The 23,608-nt window shown below is 49.8% G+C and overlaps 1 protein-coding gene across 2 annotated transcripts in view; it reads right to left on the bottom strand.

Annotated features, from left to right (window-relative positions):
* The window catches only part of AJAP1 (adherens junctions associated protein 1), a 128,576-nt gene that overhangs the window by 10,778 nt on the left and 94,190 nt on the right, over positions 1-23,608 (bottom strand). For both annotated transcript variants that reach the window (XM_043486178.1, XM_043486177.1), the window contains exon 3: positions 2,068-2,155. In XM_043486178.1, coding sequence (XP_043342113.1) covers positions 2,068-2,155 — 88 coding nt within the window. The remainder of the gene's footprint in view (positions 1-2,067; positions 2,156-23,608) is intronic.

The following is a 23,608-nucleotide window of genomic DNA, read 5'->3' as shown; positions in this document are numbered from 1 at the left end:
GACGCTAAGGAACCTTCACCTCCAGGCATTAATTACACATCATTTAATAGTAATTCCCAGCCTCTTCAGAAAGATCAACCACAAGCAATGGGCTCTTTTTTAAAAATAAAACAAAATTTGAATTTTAGATGCGACCGTTATTGCAGGAAGGATTAAGGAGTGAGGGGTGGAGTTGTGTTATCGGGGAGCGGAGGTCTGGTTTGGCCAAGGAATGTCAGCCCGGCGGTGGTACTGACTCAGTTTCCCCAGGAACGCCTAGATGGTACGGAAACGATGATCATGGGGAAAGCTCTGTGCACAGGTCGGGGCTACCGTGGTTCATGTGGCGTGGACCACGTAATTATCTTTGGGGAGAGATAAGACTGGGAACTCTTATCCTCAGTCTCTCCTCTGCCCAGGCTCACAAGCTGGAAATGAAACCAGATCGTTTCAGTCTATGAAGAAGACTGTGTTTGTGCCCATGGGTACCTGCCTTCATTCCCTGTTCTTTTGGACCACAGAGGCTTTCAGACACTGTGTAGACTGCATACATGGGTCGCACCCCTGTTGGCCAAGGGATTTGAAAGAGAAGGTGTGCAGGGTCCCCTCCCGGCTCCAGGAGTCACCTCTAGGGTAAGTTCACAAGGATGGAAGGAAGTGTCATGCCCATGAAGGAGGGCGGGGAGGAGGAGATTTGAGACGGGGGGAGTGGTTCTCACCAACTCATCAGTTCTTCTTTTCTACCTGCTCCACAGTTCAGAGCCTTTGTGGAGTGAGTGGGCTGCAAGGGGCAAGGTTTCATGAGCCTGTCCCCATATAAGTTGTGTTAATTCCCTGCCTCTTCCCAACGAGAGATATCCCGATAGCTGGCAGGGAAGACAGCCCATAAATGAAGGTGGGAAGATGGATGTGAAAGCCAGGCGACCCCTGCCTCCACCCAACATCATGGAACCACTCATTCACCCTGCTGGGTTGTCTTCCCCAAAAGACTCTTTGAGGGTCTGCTGCAAACCCCAAAGTGTGGGAAAACCAAGAGGAAGCTTGTTGCCTATTACAACATCACAGTCTGCCACCTCCTTGGTGGGGAGGGGATTTCACTCATCAAGACAGCCAGTGGGATCGGACCTGCCGAGCATCCACCCCTTCTCCAACCAGCCAGCCCTGCCCAAGACACCCTGCTGAGAGCTGACCATTATCTTCACTATCTCCCCCAGAAAACACCCCAGGTCCAGGGTTTGCTGGCCGTCAGGAGCTCCAAGACCCCCCTGGGCTCTCCACAGTTGGTCCTCTGTAAACCCAGAGGCTGGCTTTCTCTTGCATTTCCTCAAGTTTCTGGTATCCGGAGGCTCAGAGCACCTCCCTCCCACCAACCTGTGACTCCCTACCAAGGTCGGCAGGGGGATGATTTGCATCCAAGGTGTTTTGGCTTTGATATTAAGAGGAGCCTCGGTAGCTGGAGGAGAGACTGCAGGCAGACAGGGGCCCGGGAGGCGTGTGGGCAGTGGGGTCAGCTGGCAGCCTGCCGATTCTCCCAGGGGTGTAGCAGGTGTGTACACCCAGCAAGGCCAAGCTCAAAGTAGGCCAATTTCCAGGAGGAAATAGGCGAAGACGGGTCGCCTGGAGCAAAGAAGTAACCTAGTTCAGCAGACACAGAGTGGCTGCGAGAGGAAGGCGGGGGACAGCAAGGAGCGGGCAGGGACCCCAGCCAGGCTGCTGGTAGGAAATAAGGAAAACCAAACTGAGTTGTGAGGGGGACATTCAGAGGGGCACTAGGATCCAAGTGATGGGCTCCAGGAACAGGCTACCTCCGGCCTAAGGAATTAAGCCAAGCAGGCTGGGCTTGTGTCCCGCAGAGAAAACCACTGTCAGGGAACAACTCCTCCCACTGGGCGGCAGAGCTGCCTGGGCAAAGGGGAGCAGGTTGAGCAGGGCAGGAGCTGCGTGGCACTCTCCATCCCAGACAGAGAAATGATTCCCTAGGCTGTGAGCTGAGATGGAGTTGAGAAGCAAGAACCTCTCTGTGTGTGTGTTTCCCCAGGGACCCCCACTGACCCCCGTTACCCAGCCAGAAGGGCCTAGGGTCCTTACCAGTTTTTTAAGACAAGAGTTGTAATCAGAGCAGCTATGACCATGATGAGGGAGACGGTGATGGTGATGATCTGATGGACGGCCAAACCTGGAAACAGAGAAGGAGGAGGGGAGCCGTGAAACCAGAGGCATGAGATGAAGGGGCCCAGGAAGGGACAGGGAGTAGGGACCTGTCCCATCAACCCAGCCCTGAACACAAGGTCCCGTCATGTGTTGAGAAGCCCTGCAGGGGGGCCCGCGTTGATGGGGCCTCATGGGACCAGGTCAGGTCGGTTTCCTGCCCACATGCAGGTGCTGCCAGATGCAATGGGTACCAGGGCTGTTCTCACCTGGAGCCAGGGAAGGGAGGCCCTAGGCTGTCCTCTCTCAGGCCCTGAGAAATGACTCAGCTCTTGGACAGCTGTGGCCTTTCTTGCACCTGCTGAGCCCTTCCCCTGGCACAGGTAAGCTCTGTCACCCCTTTCTCTCCTCCCAACCTGGGTAAGTTCTGTTCCTTGTGTCTAGGCACCAGGGAAGCTGGCCTGCTGGTGGGAGCAGGATTTACCTGGACCCAGGAGGAGCCGGGACAGCCCAGGATTTATTGGAAAGGGAGGGAAGAGAGGTAGGTGACACTGTTGTAGATTCAGGCACTTGGGTCACTGGAGAGCATCTTCATCTTTCCAGATTCCTCTCCAAGAAGTTCACTGCCAGATGAGCTTCCAGGGAGTAAGAGATCTAGGCCCAGCGGGTGATGCTTCCTTAAGTCCCAGAGAAGGATCTGCAGTCTGGCCTCCAGGTCCTGTCTCCTCTTGTGTGTGTTATACACCATGGGGGGAGGAGGCAGGGGAAACAGCAGACAGGGACAGAAGGACTGGCCACTCCAGGAGCAGGGCAGCCACAGCCCCGAATGAGAGTAGTCTGAACCCCACACAAGGGCCAGGATGGCAGAGGACAAGAATTCTGTCTGTACTGTCCCTCTGTCCATCCACCCCCATCCCCTTGCATCACCTTCCATCAACCACAGATGCAGGGGGAGGGGAAAAAAGACAGGCTGGCAACACCTCTGATCCCTTCCTGTGTAACTCATCTTTACATCCTTCCTGGGACACTAGGGTTTAATCCTCTGGTCAGTGAGGTTCACCTGGAAGGACTCTGGTCCCACTCTTCCATCAGCAAGAACCACAACTGAGGAACTGGGAGCTAACAGCCATAAGGGGCTCTGCAGAGAACCCTGCAGGTGGCAGCACCCTGCCCCTGGGAGTGCTGACTCTCTGCCATTCTTTCATCTCTGCCACTTGAGTATCTGTCTCTCTCCACTTCTAATGTCCAGGTGCAAAGGCCCACCCATCACACCTGAGGATCCTGCCAGTCCTGGGGTGAGGACATGGCATGTACGTGGTCCAGTGTGGAGCATCTCAGAGATGCAAGACTTTTTTCTGGCAGCCTCTGAAGGACACAGTCTCACAAACAGATGTTACCTCTCCACTGAATATGATCTTCATGGGGGGAATTGCTAATAAATTATTCAAAGCTGGCATGACCAGAAAACAAGCTCTTCCTGGCTGCCTTTCTTCCAGGCTATTTCTGTTTGCCCCGAGGAATTCCCTTCCTGAGCCCACAGAATAAGCAACACTTGGAAAACCGGAGATGTCATGGGCCTCCCTTTACTCATTCTTTTAGCCATTGATTCAAGAATCACCTATTAAGTATCTACTTCATGCCAAGCAGGGCCAGTTTTGACTAACTCAGTCATGGTGCCTGCCCTCAGGAACAGCTGCTGTGGTGCCCATTTTTAAAAGTGGCAGCGTTCCCTGCTGGTTCTGACCAGTGGCTTCCCATACACCTGTGCCCAAAATGTGACATGTACTGTAAAGCTCTGAGCTGGTTTGCCTTCCCTCTGGGTCTGCCAGATCAGCCTGACAACGGGGTTGAAAGCTACATATGCCAGTAAGGGACCACCCTTAATCTCACCACCAACAAAGTGTCCAGCAGTCTCAGTAATCTCTATATATTCACCAGATTCTTCCCTGAGACCCAACTCAGACTTTGTTGGAAGAGGGAGGTTGACATGGATGTCTAGTTTAATGGATGATCAGGAAAGATGGCTGTTCATTCTTCCCTCACCCTCCATCTACACAATCCTTCTGATTCAGTCAAGAGAGGAGGATGCTGTCATGAAGAGTATGAGCTCATCCTGCATCTGTGCTTCTTGTGAAGAGAAGGAGGCTGATGATGGCAATGGTGACTAGGATGGTACTGATGATGATGGCGATGGTGACTATGATGGTACTGATGTTGATGATGGCGATGGTGACTATGATGGTACTGATGCTGATGACAGTGATGATGATGATGATGATGATGGTGATTGTGCTGTTGCTGACAGTGACATTGATGACATCAATGACATTGATGATGGAAATGGTAATGGTGGTGATGATAACGGTGACGGTTACAGTGGTGGTAATGTTGATGTTGTTGCTGCTGATGGCCACTGTGGTGTTGCTATTGTTGATGGTGATTTGATGACAGAAATGGTGATGATGGTGGTGAAGATGACAGTATAGTGGTGATGATGGTAATATGATGCTGGTGATGATGACTGCGGTGATGGTGATGGTGGTGATGATGAAAGTGGTGATGATGGTGATGTGATGGTGACAGTGGTAATGATTATGTTCCTGCTATTGTTAATGGTGAAAATGGTGATGGTGATGGTGATGATGTCATTGATGATGATGGTATGCTGGTGATGATGTTAGTGATGATGGTGGTAATGATGATATGGTGATACTGATAGTGATAATGAAGGTGATGGTGATTATAATGATGTTGGTCATAATGACGGTGATCACAGGCACGCTCAAGTATTAGAAACTGTCAGGTGCGTATTATCTCATTTATTCTTTGCAACAACACTCGAAGGTGCATACTGTCATAATAAATATGGTAGTGAAAATCATCTGGACAAGTTTGTTTAAATTCCTTGAGTCACATAGAACCTAATGGCTCCTAAACCCACACTAAGACCTGTAGCATTATAGGATTTGATCTCAGACTTTATTCGTTTCTGTTTTGGCTTTGATCTGGGGTCCTTGCATCTTCCAAGACAGAGGCTGGCGCCACTACCCTCTACATTCCTGGGGAGAATAATCTGCTAAATTATGGATGCTGGTGTTTAAGCCTCATCATCTCTTCCATGGATAAATCTCTTAAGGAGTGCTCTGGACCCATGTCAAGAGCCTCTCAGCCATCTTGGCAGGTCATACTCCCAAGTCCACAGCAAGAACTGAACCATTGTTTCTTGAGCTAAACCTGCCATCTCCTAGGTTAGGAGAATTCAACATCTATGGAGTATAAAAGAGCACACTGAATGGGAGTGAGCCAAAAGTAGTAGGGATTTGGTTCAACTTCAGGCCAAGCCCAGCTAGAGGCACTGAGAGCTCCCTTACAAGAGTAGAACACTTTATGGTCCAGGCCCCAATATCTGCAGGGCCAGAGAGGCCCAGGCCACCGCTAGACTTGGACCCTACATACCAAGGGAATTCTTCTGTTGGGTTGAACATCTGCAGTGACCAAAGTCCTTGGAAGGGAAGAGCTCCGTGACCAGCTGCATCTTAGATGTTTAATTCCCTCCCACTCCCTCTGTGACTAAGGATGGGGAAAAAAGCATTCATTCTCTTCTTCTGGTGAATGGAAGAAACTGATGATCAGAGGGAAAACAGCTGGCTCAAGGAATGCCCTCATTGATGACAGGAAGACCAGAAGCCCAGCCCTTTGCCTAAGGTTCTCATGAGTCTTTGAGCCTCTGCAGAAAAAGCCCAATCTTCATCATCTTTATGTCTACCCCTACTCCCAACCATGCACAAAGTGCCTGATACAGAACCTTGCAACAGCACTGTGTGACATATTATGAAATTGATAACTGAAAAGGAGAGAACAAAAAGCCAGGGGAACAGGGAGAAAGTTAATGACATAATTCCAATGTTTGCCTTGTTCTAGAGGTCCTTTTCCTGCCTTCTGTCTGAAATTTCTCCAAAGGACTTGCCAAGTTAAAATTTGGAAAAAATGATATGTAGGTTAATAACCAGTCAGGATCATCTGGGTGGAAGTACAACAATAATATCACGGCCATGGTCTTTGGAAAGACTTCTCTACGCCTGTCTTCACACCCATGATCAATTTAATCCACTGCCGATCCTGCAGAGCCCGGGTGTAGGCAGTTCTCTACTCTGGAAAAATCAAACGTCAAGCTCCAAACAAACAAATTTGTAACCACATTCTTGGGAATAAAAGTAGTTAGAGGCAACCTCCTTACTGCTCCTCATGCATTTCATTTGCAAAGCAAACAGCCTTGTGCTTCCATGCCTGTCCCATGGGTTGTGATGGGTTACTGGGCTCAGGCATAAGGGACTGATGACTACAAGAAGACCCCACAGTCAGGATGGTTGACAAGGACCAGGCCTTTTGATACGTAGTGAGAACGATATTTGTAGGAAGCGGATTAGAAGATGTAAACCCAGTAAGGATGTCTCATCTTTTCCTCTCTTTGAGAGGTCACTCCTAAAAGGATGATAGAACTTCTCATGAGAAGCTGGGTAGTGTTTCAAGAATCTGTCTTATAATTCAGGTTCCCCAAATGCCAAGAGTTGTTTCCTCATCTGTTAAGTCCCTTACGTCTGCACAGATCCTGGATAGGCAAAGTTTGACATAAGGAGCCAGATGATAAATACTTTAGGTTTGGCAGATAGCGTGACCACTGTTGCAACTTCTCAACCCAGCTGTGCATTATATGCAACCAGTGGGCATGGCTGTGTGCCAATAAAACTTCATTTGAAAAAAAAAAAAACTTCATTTGCAAAAACATACAACTGATTTAGGTGAATAGCTGAAGGTGATATGGCTTATCAGCTAAGAAATATACGATCAGTTTTGAATGGTTGCTTAAAGCTGGGACTCAAACTGCAAACTTCTGGTATTATACAACCTTACTGCTCTATCATCAAAGATCTGGAGTCTTCTGAGATCTTCACTGTCACTGTCAAGGTGATTTTAAAGACAGTCAAGCATCTGTCTTATTAAGTGGGGCCAAAACTACCAGCAGTGGGCAGCTTCGCCCTACTGGATACGTTCATGCATAGCTGGCTTGAGAACAGATCACTCTGTGACACTCAATTAAGCAGGATTCTCGATTTTTTGGAGACTAAAGATCAAGGAGAATCTTACCAGTTGAATCAATAGCCCTCAGGAATATTTCAGCCATGTGTCTATCTCAATTTTTCCTTTAGGGTTGAAAAGAAGCTTCACTGTGTGAATGATAATAAGGACCTATGTTATATAGAACAGGAACTCTGCTCCGTGCTCTGTAATGGTCTATATGGGAAAAGAATCTAGAAAAGGGTGGATATATGTGTATCAATAACTGATTCCCAAGTGGTTCAGTGGTAAAGAATCCACCTGCCAAGCAGGAGATGCAGGTTTAATCCCTGGGTCAGGAAGATTCTTGGAGAAGGAAATGGTTACCCACTCCAGTATTCTTGCCTGGGAAATCCCATGGACAGGGTAGCCTGGAGGGCTACAGTCCATGGGGTCACAAACAGTCAGACATGACTGAGCAACTAAAACACAAACAACATAGTTGATTAACTTTGCTGTACAGCAGAAACTAACACAACACTCTAAATGAACTATACTCCAACTAAAAAAAGCTTAGGGGGCTTCCCTGGTGGCTCAGCAGTAAAACAATCTGCCTGAAATGCAGGAGATGCAGGTTTGATCCCTGGGTGGGCAAGATCCCCTGGGGGTGGAAATGGCAACCCATGCCAATATTCTTGCCTGGGAAATCGCATGGACAAAAGAGCCCGGAGAGTTACAGACCACAGGGGTCCAAAGAGTCAGACATGACTTAGTGACTACAGCAACAAGAGCCAATAAAAATTAATTTTTAAAAATAAAAGAATGCTCAGAGCATAGAATCCTTGAATTGGGAGAGATCTTACCCCTGGGTCTGTGGACAGGGTTTTCGCTGCCACAAATGGGACTGTTCTTAGGGAAGCATTCACCCAACTTTTCTCCTCTCTGAATAATTTCTCTCAACACTTCCATCTTCAGTGATGTTCCCTCCGGTCAGGTCTCTGATACTCATTACATAATGCAAAAGCAGCAACATCTATGCCATAAACCTTACTGACCCTGAGCAAGGCCAGGTGTTGGGTGGGCTGTGATTGGGTTGACAAGGATGTCACCTTAAGGGAATATACACTCTATACCCTCAAGAAAAAGGGGAAAAGACAACTTACTTTCTCCTCTCCATCTTCCAAGGTCAATCCTGAATCCATCTTCAAACTCTTTGCCATTCAGACATGGTCCCAGTGCACAGAGCAAGCTGTGTGGGGAATCTCGCTTCCTCTTCCTGACAGGTGTGATTGTTCCTGCTAATTTAGGGGCTCTTTCTGCTCCTGGTAATTGCCACTGTATACTAATGTGCTAGGAATCAGCTGCCATCCGGATAATGAAAAATTATACCCGGAATAATGGATGGCGACAGATGGATTACCAAGCGCTGCATCAATCAATAGGGCTTTTATGGATATATTTGTGGTGGTTTGTAATAAGATCAGGTTCTGAAGATTGATGGGGAAATTGGTAATCCATCTCTGGGTCGGGGTGAGTTTCTTATTAAATGCAGCCGAATCAACTGTCCATGGCAGGAACCAGCCCTTCCAGGACCTCCCTTCCAGACCTGTAGGGGCAGTGGGGCTCACCTGTGGGTACCTGAGGCAGGAACAAGGGCCCCGTAATTGAGGCAAAAGACAGCATTTCTGGGTTTACACTGACTCATTTCCACAGCAGGGCTCTCATGCACCCACATTATGGGAACAAAGACTTAGTGACAAATGGATGCAAGGATGTCTGTCTCCAGGGGTTGGACAGGTGACTGTGATACCCAATTCCACCACAAAGAGACCATTCCTTTTCTACAAACACCACAAAGCACTGAATACACAGGACATCTTTGACAAATGGTTTCTGACAACACCGCAGAAATTACAGCATCCATGGGGTGACAGGTGAGAGGCCAGCCTCACTTTCTTGAGGAACAGTAACCACAAGGTTGAGGCTCTTTCTGAGGCAGTTGGCCACCTGGAGGGGAGCAGGCTGATGAGAAAGTGCACCTTCTAAAACTGGGGTGTTCACAGAAAAAGCCACCTACTTGGTGGTAGAGACACAAAGGCACATCATTTTCTAACTGACCTGGAAGAGCCTTCCAAGGAGTGAGTGATAGAGAGGTTTAGAGACAAGACTGTTGAGACGACATGTCCACCCATCCAAAGTCCCTCCAGCCTGGGGCAGGACATCAGCGGAGAGAACAGAGGCTCACCCAGGAAACAGCTGTGCTGACACCTCAAGGAATCACCCCAGAGGACCTCAGAGCCTGACTGCAGCAGTGGTCCTGGGCTGGGAACATCAGGCTAGGTCAGGAGACGCAGGGGACATGGGTGGTCCCACTTGCATCTAGAGGTAGACATCAAAGATGCAGGCAGAGATGCAGATGTGGAGAATGGACACATGGACACCGCAGGGGGGAGGGGGTGGGACAAAGTGGGAGAGTAGCACTGATGTATATACACCGTGCGTGCAGACTTAGTTGCTTCAATCATGTCCGACTCTTTGTAACACTATGGACTGCCAGGCTCCTCTGTCCGTGGGATTTCCCAGGCAAGAATATTGGAGCAAGCTGCCATTTCCTTCCTCCAGGGGATCTTCCTGATTCAGGGATCAAATCGGTATCTCCTGCAATGTGGTGGATTCTTTGCCACTGAGCCCTTGGAGAAGCCCATATATACACTGCCGTGTGTAAAGTAGATAGCTAGTAGGAAGTTGCTTCATAGCACAGGAAGCTCAGCTCAGTGCTCTGTGATGACCTAGAGAGGTGGGGTGTGGGGGGTGGGGTGAGGCTCAGGAGGGAGAGGATGTATGTATACATATAACTGATCCACTTCATTGTACAGCAGAAAGCAACACAACATTGTAGTAACAATTATCCCCCAATAAAAACAATGACAACAAACCGAGAAGCCAGCAGACATCCAATAATGCACAGGATGGCCTCATGAGAAAGAAAGAAATGGACCTAAATGTCAACTGTGTTGAGGCTGTCTGCAAGGAGAAATGGGTGAACAAGACACGGGCGTCCACCTCTCAAACCCCCAGCAGACCATCTGAACTGACTCCCGGAGACACCATCACTGAGGCAGCACGCAGCTAGCAGGTAAGAAGCGTCCCAAGATGACACCCTCTGGGGCTGCAACATGAGAAATGTGGTCCTTCCCCATCAAGTTTCTTCTCCCCCTAGCCCTGTCCCCACGCAGAGAGGACTGGCAGTGATGGTGCAGGACTGATGTGGGGGCCACAGAGCCGATCCACCCGGTGATCATGCTGGCGGAGATACCACCCTCAGTCAATAAATTCCTGTGCAGCTCAGCACCCCCTCCCCTGCAGAAGTCGGCACAAAGACGCTCCCCATTTCCATGGGAAGATAGCACAGAGCAACCTGCGAGGTCCCCAAGGCCCCTCTCAGGTTCAATAACTCCCTATAAGGACCCACAGCATTGAGCAAAGCTATTAAACTCCAGTTACAGTTTATGACAGCACAATGCTACAGATTAAAATCAGCAATAGGAAGAGTGTGGGAAAGACCAGGGGCCTGCAACCATTGCGCTTCCTGGAGGTGTGGACAGCACGATGCTTCCCAGTGACCATGGCAACAACATGCATGGGGTATGCTCAGCCACTGAAGCTCCTCCAAGCCTGAGTGTCCAGTCCTGGTTGGGGCTTGGTCATGTCTATAAGACTGAGCTCCCAGGTGGCTGGCTGTGGTCTCCAGCCCATCCAGAGGTCAAGCTGACATAGCAGCCTGCAGTCCCCGCCTAAATCACCTTGTTAGCATAGGCTATGTGCCCAGTTCAAGGCCGCAGGTAAACAAAGACCTTCATATCAGGCAGCACACTCCTGGAGCTGAGGGGTGACCTCCCAGGAGGTGGGACCAAGAGCTTTCCTTTGAGCAAGCTTAACCCTTTTTGCACACACAGCAGAGACTCAGCAAACATGGGACGGACCCAAAGAGGCTTGTTCTCGGCTTGTACTATTAGCTGGTGCCCTGCACAGCCCACTGGAGAATAGCAGTCCTCTCTCTGCATGGGAAGGTCAGTGGCTGTGGAGACACAGTCGTGGGATGACACCCACTCTGCAGTCCAGAGTCTTTAAAAGGGACTTGACCCTGAATGACATCCCCTGACACTGGGCTCAACTAAAGCTGTTCCATCCACATTGTCCACATCTGGGAGCAAGTTTCTCAGTTGAGAACGTCCTTCACTTTTGGACTTGAACTAGAGAACCCAGTGGTGCAGATGGGGAGACAGAGGGAGCCTGGAGCCTAACACCATTACACGGATGTCAGATCCAGACCCCAGAGAACACATCCGGCCACCTTCACTCTTCTGAGCACTGTCTTCTCAGCCAGGTCTCAGCTCAGTCCCTTCTCAGCCCAAGGGTCAGCTCTGCCCATCCAGACCTGGGATCCATGCAAGAGTAGAGTGTGGGGCACAGCGAGCTTCAGGAGACCCTACTCATGGGCAGCAGGGTTTGCTCTGGGTTATGGAGTTGGCTTGTCCCCCTCAAGTGCAGATGCTGAAGTCCTGACTCCCCCGCCCGACCTCCCTAGAATATGGCCTTGTTTGCAAATAGGGTCCTTGGAGATGCAATTAGTTAAGATGAGGTCACACTGGAGTCAGGTGGCCCCTACTCCCATGTGACTGGTGTCCTTATAAACAGGGGGCATGTGGACATACACACAGGGGACAGACTGGAGTGATGCTGCCAAGAGCCAAGGGTCTGCTCGGAGCTGGGAGGGAGCCTGGGAAGGAGCCCATGACGGACACTACCGTGCTTCCGGGACAGCCGGTGATGGATGCTTTCATGGCGCCTTCAGAGGCAGCACAGCCCTGCAGACACTGGCCTCGACTTCGGGCCTGCAGAGCACCGAGAGGATAGAATCCCCTGTGAGCCTCCCCCTCCCCCCAATCTGTGGGTCTGTGTCATGGGGACCCCAGGAATCGACTGCACCTTTTGACCTTTGTGACACTCAGGCAAACTGGGGAGGGGGTGTGTCAGTAGGGTCAAGAAACCCAGAGCCCTCACCCTATGATCCACTTCACAGATGACTTCAAAGCCATAGTCTCACTTTCTTTTTTGCCTCCCCTGCTCCATGCCCTTCAGTCAGTCCCCTGACAGGGCCATCACAAAGGGAGGGGACCATGTGCCCAAAGCCATGATCTTTTTTTTTTTTAATGTTTTCTATTTTATTTATTTTTAAAGATCTATTTTGTTTACTCTTCACTCCATATGACACATTGGATCTTAAGTTTCCTGACAAAGACTTGAACCCATGCCCCTCGCCCCCACATTGAGAGTGCAAGGTCTTAACCACTGGACCACCAGGGAAGTTCCCAAGCTCCCATCTTCACCAGTCCCATGACAGCCAATGGACAGGTGACTTTGTCTCTCTGTATTGGTTTGAATAGTGTCCCCCTAGAACTCATGTCCCCCAGAACCTCAGAATATGACCTTGTTTGGAAATCGCGTCTTTACAGATTTAATGAATTACGTACGTAAGGATCTGGAGATGATGTTACCCTAGATTCAGGATGGGCCCTCAATGCAGTGGCTGGTGTCCTTACAAGACACACAAGAGAAGAGGACACGGAACAAGGGAGAAACCCATGTGAAGCCGGGGGCAGGGGAAGGAGGGATGTGGCCACAAGCTGAGGAGCCGCAGCCACCAGGAGCTGGAGCAGACGAGGAGCATCCTGCCCAGAGCTGTGGAGGGAGCAGGGCCCTTCAGACGCTGCTTCCTGACCTCCAGGCTGTTGCAAAAACCTTTCTGTTACTTTATGCCCCAGCCTGTGCCCCAGGACACAGATGCACTGGTTTTGCCTCAGTCTCCTCATTTACGAAAAGATGCAGGAGGAAATGGGGTTTCTCCAGTGGCTCAGCAGTACGGAAGCCACCTGCAAGGCAGGAGCTGCAGGAGACGCAGGTTCGATCCCTGGGTCGGAAAGATCCCCTGGAGGAGGGCATGGCAACCCACTCCAGTATTCTTGTCTGGAGAATCCCATGAACAGAAGAGCCTGGCGGGCCACAGTCCATGGAGTTGCAAAAGAGCTGGACATGACTGAGCAAGTGATCACAGGAGGAAGGTTTATTTGGGGGATGCAGGCAGTCTTTACTTCTCTGGTGGCTCAGAAGGTAAAGAATCTGCCTGTAATGCGGGTGACCAGGCTTTGATCCCTGGGTTGGGAAGATCCCCTGCAGGAGGACACGGCAACCCACTCCACTACTCTTGCCTGGAGAGTCCCCATGGACAGAAGAGCCTGGTGGGCCACAGTCCATGGGGTCGCAAGGAGTCGGACGCGACTAAGAGACTCAGCACAGCACACAGTGCACAGGTGGTCTTCAGCTGCTCTCTCCTTAAGGGCAGGTGTCTTTCCTGACAACAATGAGGCTGGTCCTCCTTCCACCCTGGAAATGAATTCCTTCCAGAGACGGACTCAGCTGGCTGCTGAGGAGCTGAGATCCTGTGCCCCTGCTCCTGGGGTCCCTGATACCACACCCAGCACAAAGCCTTAGGGCAGAGGTCAGAAAACTGGGACACATCTGGCCCACTGCCTGACATTGTAAATAAAGTTTTATTGGCACAAGGTCACATCCATTCATTTACATATTGTATAGGGCTACCTTTATGCTACAATGGTGCAGTTGAGCAGTGTGGCTGAAATCTGAAAATACTTTCTATGTGCCCCTAGGGGACAACTGAAACCCCAGAGTGGGCACCACGGCGCATGTGGCATGACTGGGGTGGGGAGTGGTGAATAGCTGGGGAAAGCAAGGGGTAACCCTGCATACCCTTTTCTCACATGTCTCTCCCACAGCATGACCACATGGGTTGGAAGGTTGAGCCATAGGGTCACCACTTTCAGACGGTTTTGAACTGGATTCAATGGCTATGCACATGGGTTGCCCATGGAAGCCAGGACCTATCCACCTGGCTGCTCAACCAAATTTTGATTCAGTGGGCAGCAGTGACCAGGATGCTGTCACTGCTGGTCCAGGAAATGTGCCCCCAGCCTGGGACCCTGGCCAGCCGGACATGGGGGTCAGATTTACTCATTCACGGGCAGCATCATTTCCCACCAGAAAGCCAGTCCCTAGGGAGATACAAACTGTGGGAAATTCTTAAAGAGATGGGAATACCATACCATCTTACTTGCCTCCTGAGAAATCTGTATGCACGTCAAGAAGCAACAGATAAAATGAGACATGGAAAAACAGACTGGTTCAAAATTGGGAAAAGAGTACATCAAGGCTGTATATTGTCACCCTGCTTATTTAACTTCCATGCAGAGTACATCATGCGAAATGCCAGGTTGGATGAAGCAAAAGCTAGAATAAAGATTGCTGGGAGAAATATCAATAACCTCAGATATGTAGATGACAACACTTTAATGGTAGAAAGAGAAGAGGAACTAAAAAACCTCTTGATGAGGGTGAAAGAGGAGAGTGAAAAGTCTGCTTAAAACTCAACATTCAGAAAACTAAGATAATGGCATCCAGTCCCATCACTTCATGACAAATAGGGAAAATGTGGAAATAGTGACAGATTTTATTTTCTTGGGCTCCAAAATCACTGCAGACAGTGACTGCAGCCAAGAAATTAAAAGATGCTTGCTCCTTGGAAGAAAAGCTATGACAAACCTAGATAGTATATTAAAAAGCAGAGACATCATTTTGCTGACAAAGGTAGTCAAAGCTATGGTTTTTCCAGGAGTCACGTATGGATATGAGAGTTGGGCCATATAGAAGACTGAGTGACGAAGAACTGATGTTTTTGAACTGTTTGTTATGTTGGAGAAGACTCTTGAGAGACCTTTGGAGTGCAAAGGAGATCAAACCAGTCAATCCTAAAGAAAATCAACCCTGAATATTCATTGGAAGGGCTGATGCTAAAGCTGAAGCATCAATACTTGGCCATCTGATGTGAAGAGCCAGCTCATTGGAAAGGACCCTAGTGCTGAGAAAGATTGAGAGCAGGAGGAGAAGGGGGCAACAGAGGTTGGATGGTTGGATGGCATCACTGATCCAATCAACATTAGTTTGAGCAAACTCCGGGAGATAGTGGAGGACAGGGAAGCCAGGTATTCTGCAGTCTATGGAGTTGCAAAGAGTCAGACATGACTTAGCAACTGAACAACAACAAAAGGAGAGGCAAAACACACAGCTGGGATGGAGTCCGAAACTTCCAGGCAGTGTGCACACTGGGGCTTCTCAAATGTGTCACTGTCCCCTCCTCTCCCGTGCTGTGCCCTAATCCCCTCCAGAACCTGTGGACTCACAACATACGTGTACAAGCACATGAGGCATTCTGTGGATACACACACACACACACATACATACGCACGCATGCTGAATTTACCGCTCATCTCATTGATGAACAGAAGCAGCTGACATTCAGCTTGGAGCTCAGTAGCCAACATGGAAATGACCCATTTCCTTCACTGAACTCCCAACCGCATGAGAATATTCCAACAAAGGAGGGTAGGCTGGGGAGAGGTGTAGGCGGGCAGCCAGTATTGCCTGACACTAAGGAGGGGTGAGGGGCCGGGGAGGGCCACACACTAGGCGCCCATCAGCCAGCACTGCTGACAGCACACTGCGCAGCAGGAGCTCTCTGGGTCCCACGTGTCAGCTGCAAAGTCTGTGACCGGATTACTCACCAGCGGAACCAGCGCCCACCATCAGGATGGGGTCTATATTTAGCCCATAAAACAGTGAATGGCTCAAACCTCCAAGCAAACAGTGAGGCCTGCCTGCCTCTCCTCTCAGAACCATCCTCACAGGGTCACCTGCACATTCCTGTTCTGTAGACCATGTGCCTGGAACTCCCAGGGGTCCAGACCAGGAGGTGGCACACAGTAGGTTTGCGGAGGACAGTAGTTCCCATCCCAGTAGGTGATCATGATCGGGCAGAGACTCAGGCCACCCTCCTGGCACAGGACAGGGCTGGGAGTGGCCCAGAGCAGACTCACAGTGTAGCACATTCCCAGTAAACAGAAGGATGTAAGAGTTGGACCATAAAGAAGGCTCAGTGCCAAAGAACTGATGTTTTCCAATTGTGGTGCTAGAGAAGACTCTTGAGAGTCCCTTGGACAGCAAAGAAATCAAACCAGTCAATCCTAAAGGAAGTCAACCCTAAATCATTGGATGGACTGATGCTGAAGCTGAAGCTCCAATACTTTGGCCACCTGAATCAAAGAGCCAACTCATTGGAAAAGACCCTGATGCTGGGAAATATTGAGGGCAGGAGAAGGGGATGACAAAGGATGGTATGGTTGGATGGCATCACTGACTCAATGGACATGAGTTTGACTAAACTCAGGGAGATGGTGAAGGACAGGGAAGCCTGGTGTGTTGCAGTCCATGGGGTTGCTAAGAGTTGGACACAACTTAGCAATTGAACAACAACAATAGACAGAAGGACCAGTGCTGCATCCATTTCAGAAAGCCCCAGGGAGTGGGGAAAGGTAGAGGATGGATAAATTAGGAGCCTAGGATTAACATATACACAGTACTATATATAAAATAGATAAACAGCAAGGACCTACAGTAGAGCATGAAGAACTGTACTTAATATCTTATAATAAGCTATAAGGGAAAAGAATCTGAAAAAGAATATATATGCATATATGTGTAACTGAATCACTCTGCTGTACACCCGAATTAACACATTGCCCATTAATTATACTCCAATAGAAGAAAGAAAGCAAGTCCACGTTCCTATGCAAGTCCAGTCCCAGAGGCCTCAGTTCCACTGATCTTTTGAGACTCTTTTAAAATTCCCTGTGCCCTTGACACCTCTCCAAATCAGACAGACGGGAGCCCAGACTGTAGGGCATTTACCTCCCTGTTGCGTGTGCCCTCATCTTGTTCTTACGTTTAGTGACATTTCAGCATGGTGACCATGACCCGGGATAGACATGGCTGTCCAGTGGCTCCATCAGAGAGGGGCAGACCTGATCGTGACTCCATAATCGACAGGCAGAGACCAGGTGGAGGGCAGAGTGAGTGGGTCTCAGACACCGGTCAAGCACTGGAGGGGCTTCAGCATTCCAGCCAGAATACCCCTTGCAGGTCAGTGCATCACAGATACAATCATGGGATAGTGACAGATGTAATAATGTTAATGACCCAGCAAGACCCTGATACCAGGAAAGATTGAATACAGGAGAAGCGGGTGACAGAGAATGAGATGGTTGGATCACATCACCAACTCAGTGGACATGAGTTTAAACAAACTCCAGCCGAAAATTGTTCTCACCTCCACCTGGCACCCCATGCAAAGCAGGTGCAGCCACTGCTCCTGGCTTGGGGTCTCAGGAGGAAGAAAGAGCTTGTCTGAGATGCAGTTCTGAGAACATGAGTTCAGATGGGAGCTGCCCGCTGACTGCTGCATCTTTGGGAGTCACTCATGAGAATGCCTTCTGCACTCAGGATGTCTTGAGGGGGCGTGGGGTGAGGGGCATGCTCTCATCCCACAGAGGCATGTGATGTGCTCTTTGATGAGTAAGCCAGGGTGGGGCCATGATTATGCTGTGCCGGCAGGACCTCAAACGGCTACAATATCATTTCCCTGGTCCCCTGCAGACTTGAGAGCCCTCAGCAAGACCAGACGAAGATCAATACCTCCTTTATGGAAGGGCCCTGCTAGATAGGAAAATGCCACGTGTCCTGTCAGCAGCTGTTTATTGAGGACCTACTGTGTGCAGGCACCAGGCTGGACACTAAAGCTGCAGTTGGGGACCTAGGGGGCAGGTGCCATCAAAAACGCTCAAAAATAACTGCATTGTCTCTGTGACAAAGGCTCCAATGACAAGGGGGACTGAGAAGGCCTGTCATGAGCCAATCTAGGAAGGCAGGGAAAGGGTCCCTGAGACCCTCAGACTAGCACCCTGGTGTAATGTCACCATGGTGACCCCAAGTGTTCCCCCTCTCTCCCTCCCTCCATTGGCACCTGGAGTGCTCCTGGCATCCCCACCCCCAATACGGTGACCTGCCCTGGCTCTCATCTCTGGGCTGGGCCAGTGATGCAGCAGAGGCTGGACATGGGCTTGTGTGTGAGGTTGGCTCTTTTGCATGTTGCTATTGCTGTGGAAACATACCCAGGCTACTACTGGGGGATGGGAGGCAGGTAGAGCAGAACTGATGGCCTCAATCAATGGGACGGAAGCCAACCCAGATCAGCAGGCAGAGCAGCCCCCGCCATGTGAGCAAATCCCAGGAATTCACTCATACGGTTGAATTCCCTGAGGTTTGGTGCTGTTTATTACATGGCACCGAAAGGGCCATAGCTAACCAGTACACCTGATGAAGGGAGCTGGGGATGATGGTTCTTCCAGGGAAAGAGGAGGAACTGCATGGGTGAAGGTCAGTGTGGGACTCCCTGGGAGGCCTTGTGGCAGGAGGGCTCCACAGACACAGTGATGCAGGGGGATTAGGGCTCCTGAGAGGCGTGGCGGTTTCTGGTCCAGAGCTCAGGGTACCAGTCATCCGAGATGCACATCCAGTGCTCCCCAACTCACTCACTGTGATCACGTCCCCAGTAACAACTTACATGTGACCCTCAGGCTCTCCCTTCAGGAATGCCAGGCTTTGACACACAGAATAAAAGGTGGGGACATGGGACAGACAGGGTTTGATTTTCTTGGTGGAGAGAGAAGGGTTGGGGAGGGGGCTGTGGGCAACTCACCTGGAGGGACCACGCTGCCTTCTCCAAAGCCCCTTCTCAGCATTCCAATAAAACAAGAGCTCTGTGCATGCAGCCTAGACTTCTCCTAAAGATTCATGATGCACGGGTCTGAGAATCCTCCAGAAAAGAAGCCTGTTTCAGGAAGTTGGTTTAACCCAGCATTCCCCAGACGCGCTGGCATCTGCTCTCTCCTCCCCCAGAACAGACGTGCCTGAACCTCGGGGGAAACTGAGCGTCCATGGATGGAACTCAACAGCATGTGGGCTCAGGAGAGGAGCATGACCCCCGCCTCCCCCGCCCCCTCCACCCCGGCTCGAGGTTCTGGTGCTTCTCCACGTCCCACTTACTTCCTGCTGCATCCTCGGCCCTCAACAAATGCCTGTGGATGGAGACAAGACGCTCGGCGTTGGAACTGCTCATTCCGAGGGACCATCCTTGTTGCCTAGTCTTGGCTGGGATGAGTTTCTGCTTTGGAGACTAAAAAACAGCCAGAGACAAGCTGCCTGGAATTCCTGTCCATGACAGACCCCGCCTGGGGCGTCCAGAGCAGGGGTTTGGTCCCAGCCTTCAAGCCAGGCGACCCCACCATGCTGGGGCAGCCACACCTTCAGCCCTGGCTTGCCCCCTGGCTGCTGCTCTGTTTCTACACTGAGGGTCACTGGCTCACTGGTGGAGGGAACAGAGCCCCCTCTGTAACAGCCTTCTGGAGGGTCTAAGCCAAACCTTCAGGGTTAAACTGGGAGTGAGGGGTGGGGTGGGGGGCTCCGGCCCAGCCTCCACGGAGCAGAGATGCTCAGTTTGCAGATAGAGCGGGAGGCACAGCTGGCTGTCAGCTCTGCCTTCAGAATCCACTGACAGTGTCAGTGGAGCCAGCAGGAGGGAGACGGTTATCCCCACGTTCCATTAAAACCTCACTGTGGCCAGAAAGTTTGGGGAAATTGCAATGTAATTTTGATGGGGGCAATGAGAGGGGAGATGTTAAGAGAGCAGGAGAAAGGCAAGCACTCCCAGCACCATTTGCCCACTTTTGAAAGGCTTCCTGGTGGGGAATATCCGTAAATCCAATAGCCACTGCTGAGGTCTTTATGCTGCTAACTACCATTTTGTTAAAACAAGAAAACAACCAGGAGGGATGGAGTGGGGAAAGAGGGGTTCAGGATGGAGGGGGACACATGTATGCTGATGGCTAATTCATATTCATCTAGGGCAAAAACCATCACAATATTGTAAAGTAATTATCCTCCAATTAAAACAAACAAACAAAAAACAATAAACAAAGCTGCATGTAAAGGATTCCAGTACCACCATCTCCACCCAGCAGCCCTGCTTGGCCCTCCCACTGACCTCAGGTGATGGTCCATCCCCTCTCCTCCCACCAGGATGGGAGCAGGCAGTGCAAGGCAGTGTCCAGCAGGGGCACCAAGAGAGAACCACATCCCCAAGGCAGAGCCCCCTGTTTGTCCAGCTGAGAAGCACCTGGCCTGGATCAGACTAGACCTCCCCCTGCATCTTGGCCCCCTGAGCTTGCCACAAAGTCAACACATAAAGAGCCCAGGCAGTGACAGCTTTGGGACCTGTCCTCATGACTCTAAGGGAGCCAGAAGAAAGACTTGAGGATGGGAGGCATGGGGGAGGGGAGGAAGAAGGGAGACAATGGGGAAACAGCAACTTGTGACTTTGGTTTGGGGTCCTTGCAATATTCAAACCCATGTTCTCCAGACAGGATTTTCAAGCACAGGTTTGAGACCCAGTCAGAGAGAATAAGCAGGAAACAGAAAAGTGTTCAAGTTCAGTCTGGGAAGTCAGAAGTCAGGAATTTCCTGCAGGTTCAGAGACCAGAAAAGGTATTATCGTCCCACAGCTCTTTGGAGTCAAGGAGGCATCCGTGGGCTGCAGACTCAGAAATGGGGACTGAATCTTTCTAAGGAAGATGGCCTTCCAGAAAGATGGAAACCTGGCTTCCAAACTCATGATTCCAACCTCTTTGCCTGAGGAACAGCCTCTAAGCAGGAGTCTGAAGATTCTTTCCACAAAGGGCCAGATGTTAACATTTAGGTTTTGTGACCCAAACAGTCCATTCGCCTCTGCCATTGTGGACTCTCTTGAGAGTCCCTTGGACCAGTCAATCCTAAAGGAAATCAACCCTGAATATTCACTGGAAGAACTGACACTGAAGTTGAAGCTCCAATACTTTGACCATCTCATGCGAAGAGCCAACTCACTGGAAAACACCCTGATGGTGGCAAAGATTGAGGGCAGGAGGAGAAGGGGGCAACAGAGGATGAGATGGTTAGAAAGCATCACTGACTGAAGGGACATGAATCTGAGCAGACTCTGGGAGACAGTGAAGGACAGGGGAGCCTAGTGTGCTACAGTTCATGGAGTCGCAGAGTTGGACACAACTTAGTGACTAAACAACAAAAAATTGTGGCTCAGAAGCTGCCAGAAACTGATACAAGTAAGTATGTGGGGCTGTGTCCAAAGAAACAGTGGACACTGACATTCAAATTTCAAAGAATTCTCATATATTATGAAATAATATCCTTTTTATTTTTTCAACCATTTAAATGTGTAAAAAAAAATTTTTTTCTTAGGTCCCATGATGTACATAAGCAAAAAACAGGCCATAGTTTGGCAGCCTCTGGTCAACAACCTCAAACGATCTCCATAGGTTTTCAGATACAATATCCAGCATGTAACACAACATTACCAGACACACCAAGGGACAAGACCCAGTGCAAAAAAACCAAGAGAGAAAAACAAAAGTAGACAGAAAAAAGTAGTCTCCAGGAATATCCAGGTTTCATAGTTATCAGGCACCAAGTTTCAAATAATGGTGACCTATCTCTTACTGGGCTTCCCTGGTGGCTCAGACAATAAAGAGACAGTTGGTTAAATCCTGATACCTTACAAGTACGTCCCCTACACACGAACTTTCAAGTTGCAAACTTTCAAAGACGTGAACATGCCTCCCCATGTCCAATCATGTAAGTCAGTGCACATGTCTGGTGTACATGGTCAAGCGTGTGCCTCCTCTACCAGAGGTTGTGTGTTTGTGCACTTTACTGTACAGCGTTGTATGGAGCATAGCATCTTTATTTCAAGCCTATGATGTCCAGACACTAGTATAAAAGAAGCAGTATGGAGTCGATCATGTTATCTGGACGGTCCTGGTGGCTCTCAACCCATAATTACTGTCTCTACACTGATCCTGTCCATGGCATCCTCTCCCACTGAGACTCCTCACCTTCTACATTCTTGCCTCTGTTGGATCTCCCTTGGGAAATTCTGCACCCCTCAAGCACAAAACAAGCCTGCCCCCTTTTCACACATCCATGTTGGTGGATGTCCCCAGGTTCTTCTGCTCCCCTCCTCCTCCCTGCCTTCCTTTGGTGAATGATGCGCTCTGGCTTTACCTCTCGTGTGTTTGATGGAGTTTCCTCTGACCCAAGCCCTGCACTCTGTGGAACCTGTAACAAAGGTAGGGAGAATGCTCCTGTCCATTCAGGAGGTGACTGCCACGTGTGCCGTCCAGTCCAGGTTTGTTGCTGTTGTTGAGTCACTCAGTCATGTTTGATTCTTTGCAGCCCCCATGGACTGTAGCACGCTAGGCTCCTCTGTCCTTCACTATCTCCCAGAATGTGCTCAGATTCTATTGAGTCGGTGATGATACTCAACCATCTCATCCTCTGTCACTCCCTTCTTCTCCTGCCCTCAATCTTTCCAGCATCAGTGTCTTTTCCAACGAGTCAGCTCTTCATATCAGGTGGCCAAAGTCTTGGAGCTTCAGCTTCAGCATCAGTCCTTTCAGTGAATATTCAGGGTTGAGTTCCTTTAGGATTGACTGGTTTGATCTCCTTGCTGTCCAAGGGACTCTGAACAGTCTTCTCCAACACTACAGTTCAAAAGCACAAATTCTTTGGTGCTCAGTCTTCTTTATTGTCCAGTTCTCACATCTATATGTGACTACTGGAAAAACCACAGCTTTGACTATGCAGACCTTTGTTGGCAAAGTGATGTGTCTACTTTGTCTAGGGTTGTCATTGCTTTCCTTTTAAGGAACAAGTGTCTTTTACTTTTATAGGTGCAAACTATTTTACAAGTTACAAGGATGACAAGGTCACCTTCTGTCTCCATCTTTAGCACAAAAGCCTGAAGGACTGTGAGGCCACCAGGCTGTCCTGCCCTGATGACTTGAAGTGGGTCCACATCTCCAACTGCTTCCCTCTGGTGCACGTGGGTCCACGTGAACACTTACATATGGGCAAACAGACACACACGTGCACATGCCTTTCTGAAACACCTCTCTGATACAGAGCCGCTTACCCGTGGCCTGCAACCATCCATCATCTGGGTCACGGTGCCCCTTTGTGCACATACTCCTAGTGATCAAACAGACTCCCCAACTTTGGCTCCTTCTGGTCCACCTCTTATCAGTTCATAGCCCCCTCTCATGCATGTGGAAGGGTCCACCTGACCTCTGAAACCTTGCACTAGAGTCAGGCAGACAGAAATGCTCAGAACCTGGGATTGCAGCGTCTCCTACTTTGGCTCTTTGTAGAGACCCACGGGGTGGCGATGTGGTCTCACTTTTGTGGATAAGAAGCCCTACTGTCTGGGGACAAGACGGCCTCTCCAAGGCAACTTCTCAGGAGGCTCAGCGCAGCTTGAAAGTGGTGCCTGATGCCATGCCCTGCATGG

The sequence above is a fragment of the Cervus canadensis genome, chromosome 13 (assembly GCF_019320065.1).
Source record: "Cervus canadensis isolate Bull #8, Minnesota chromosome 13, ASM1932006v1, whole genome shotgun sequence".
Taxonomy (NCBI): Eukaryota; Metazoa; Chordata; class Mammalia; order Artiodactyla; family Cervidae; genus Cervus; species Cervus canadensis.
Note: the sequence above shows the minus strand (reverse complement) of the source record. Positions and strands in the feature narration are given on the sequence as shown.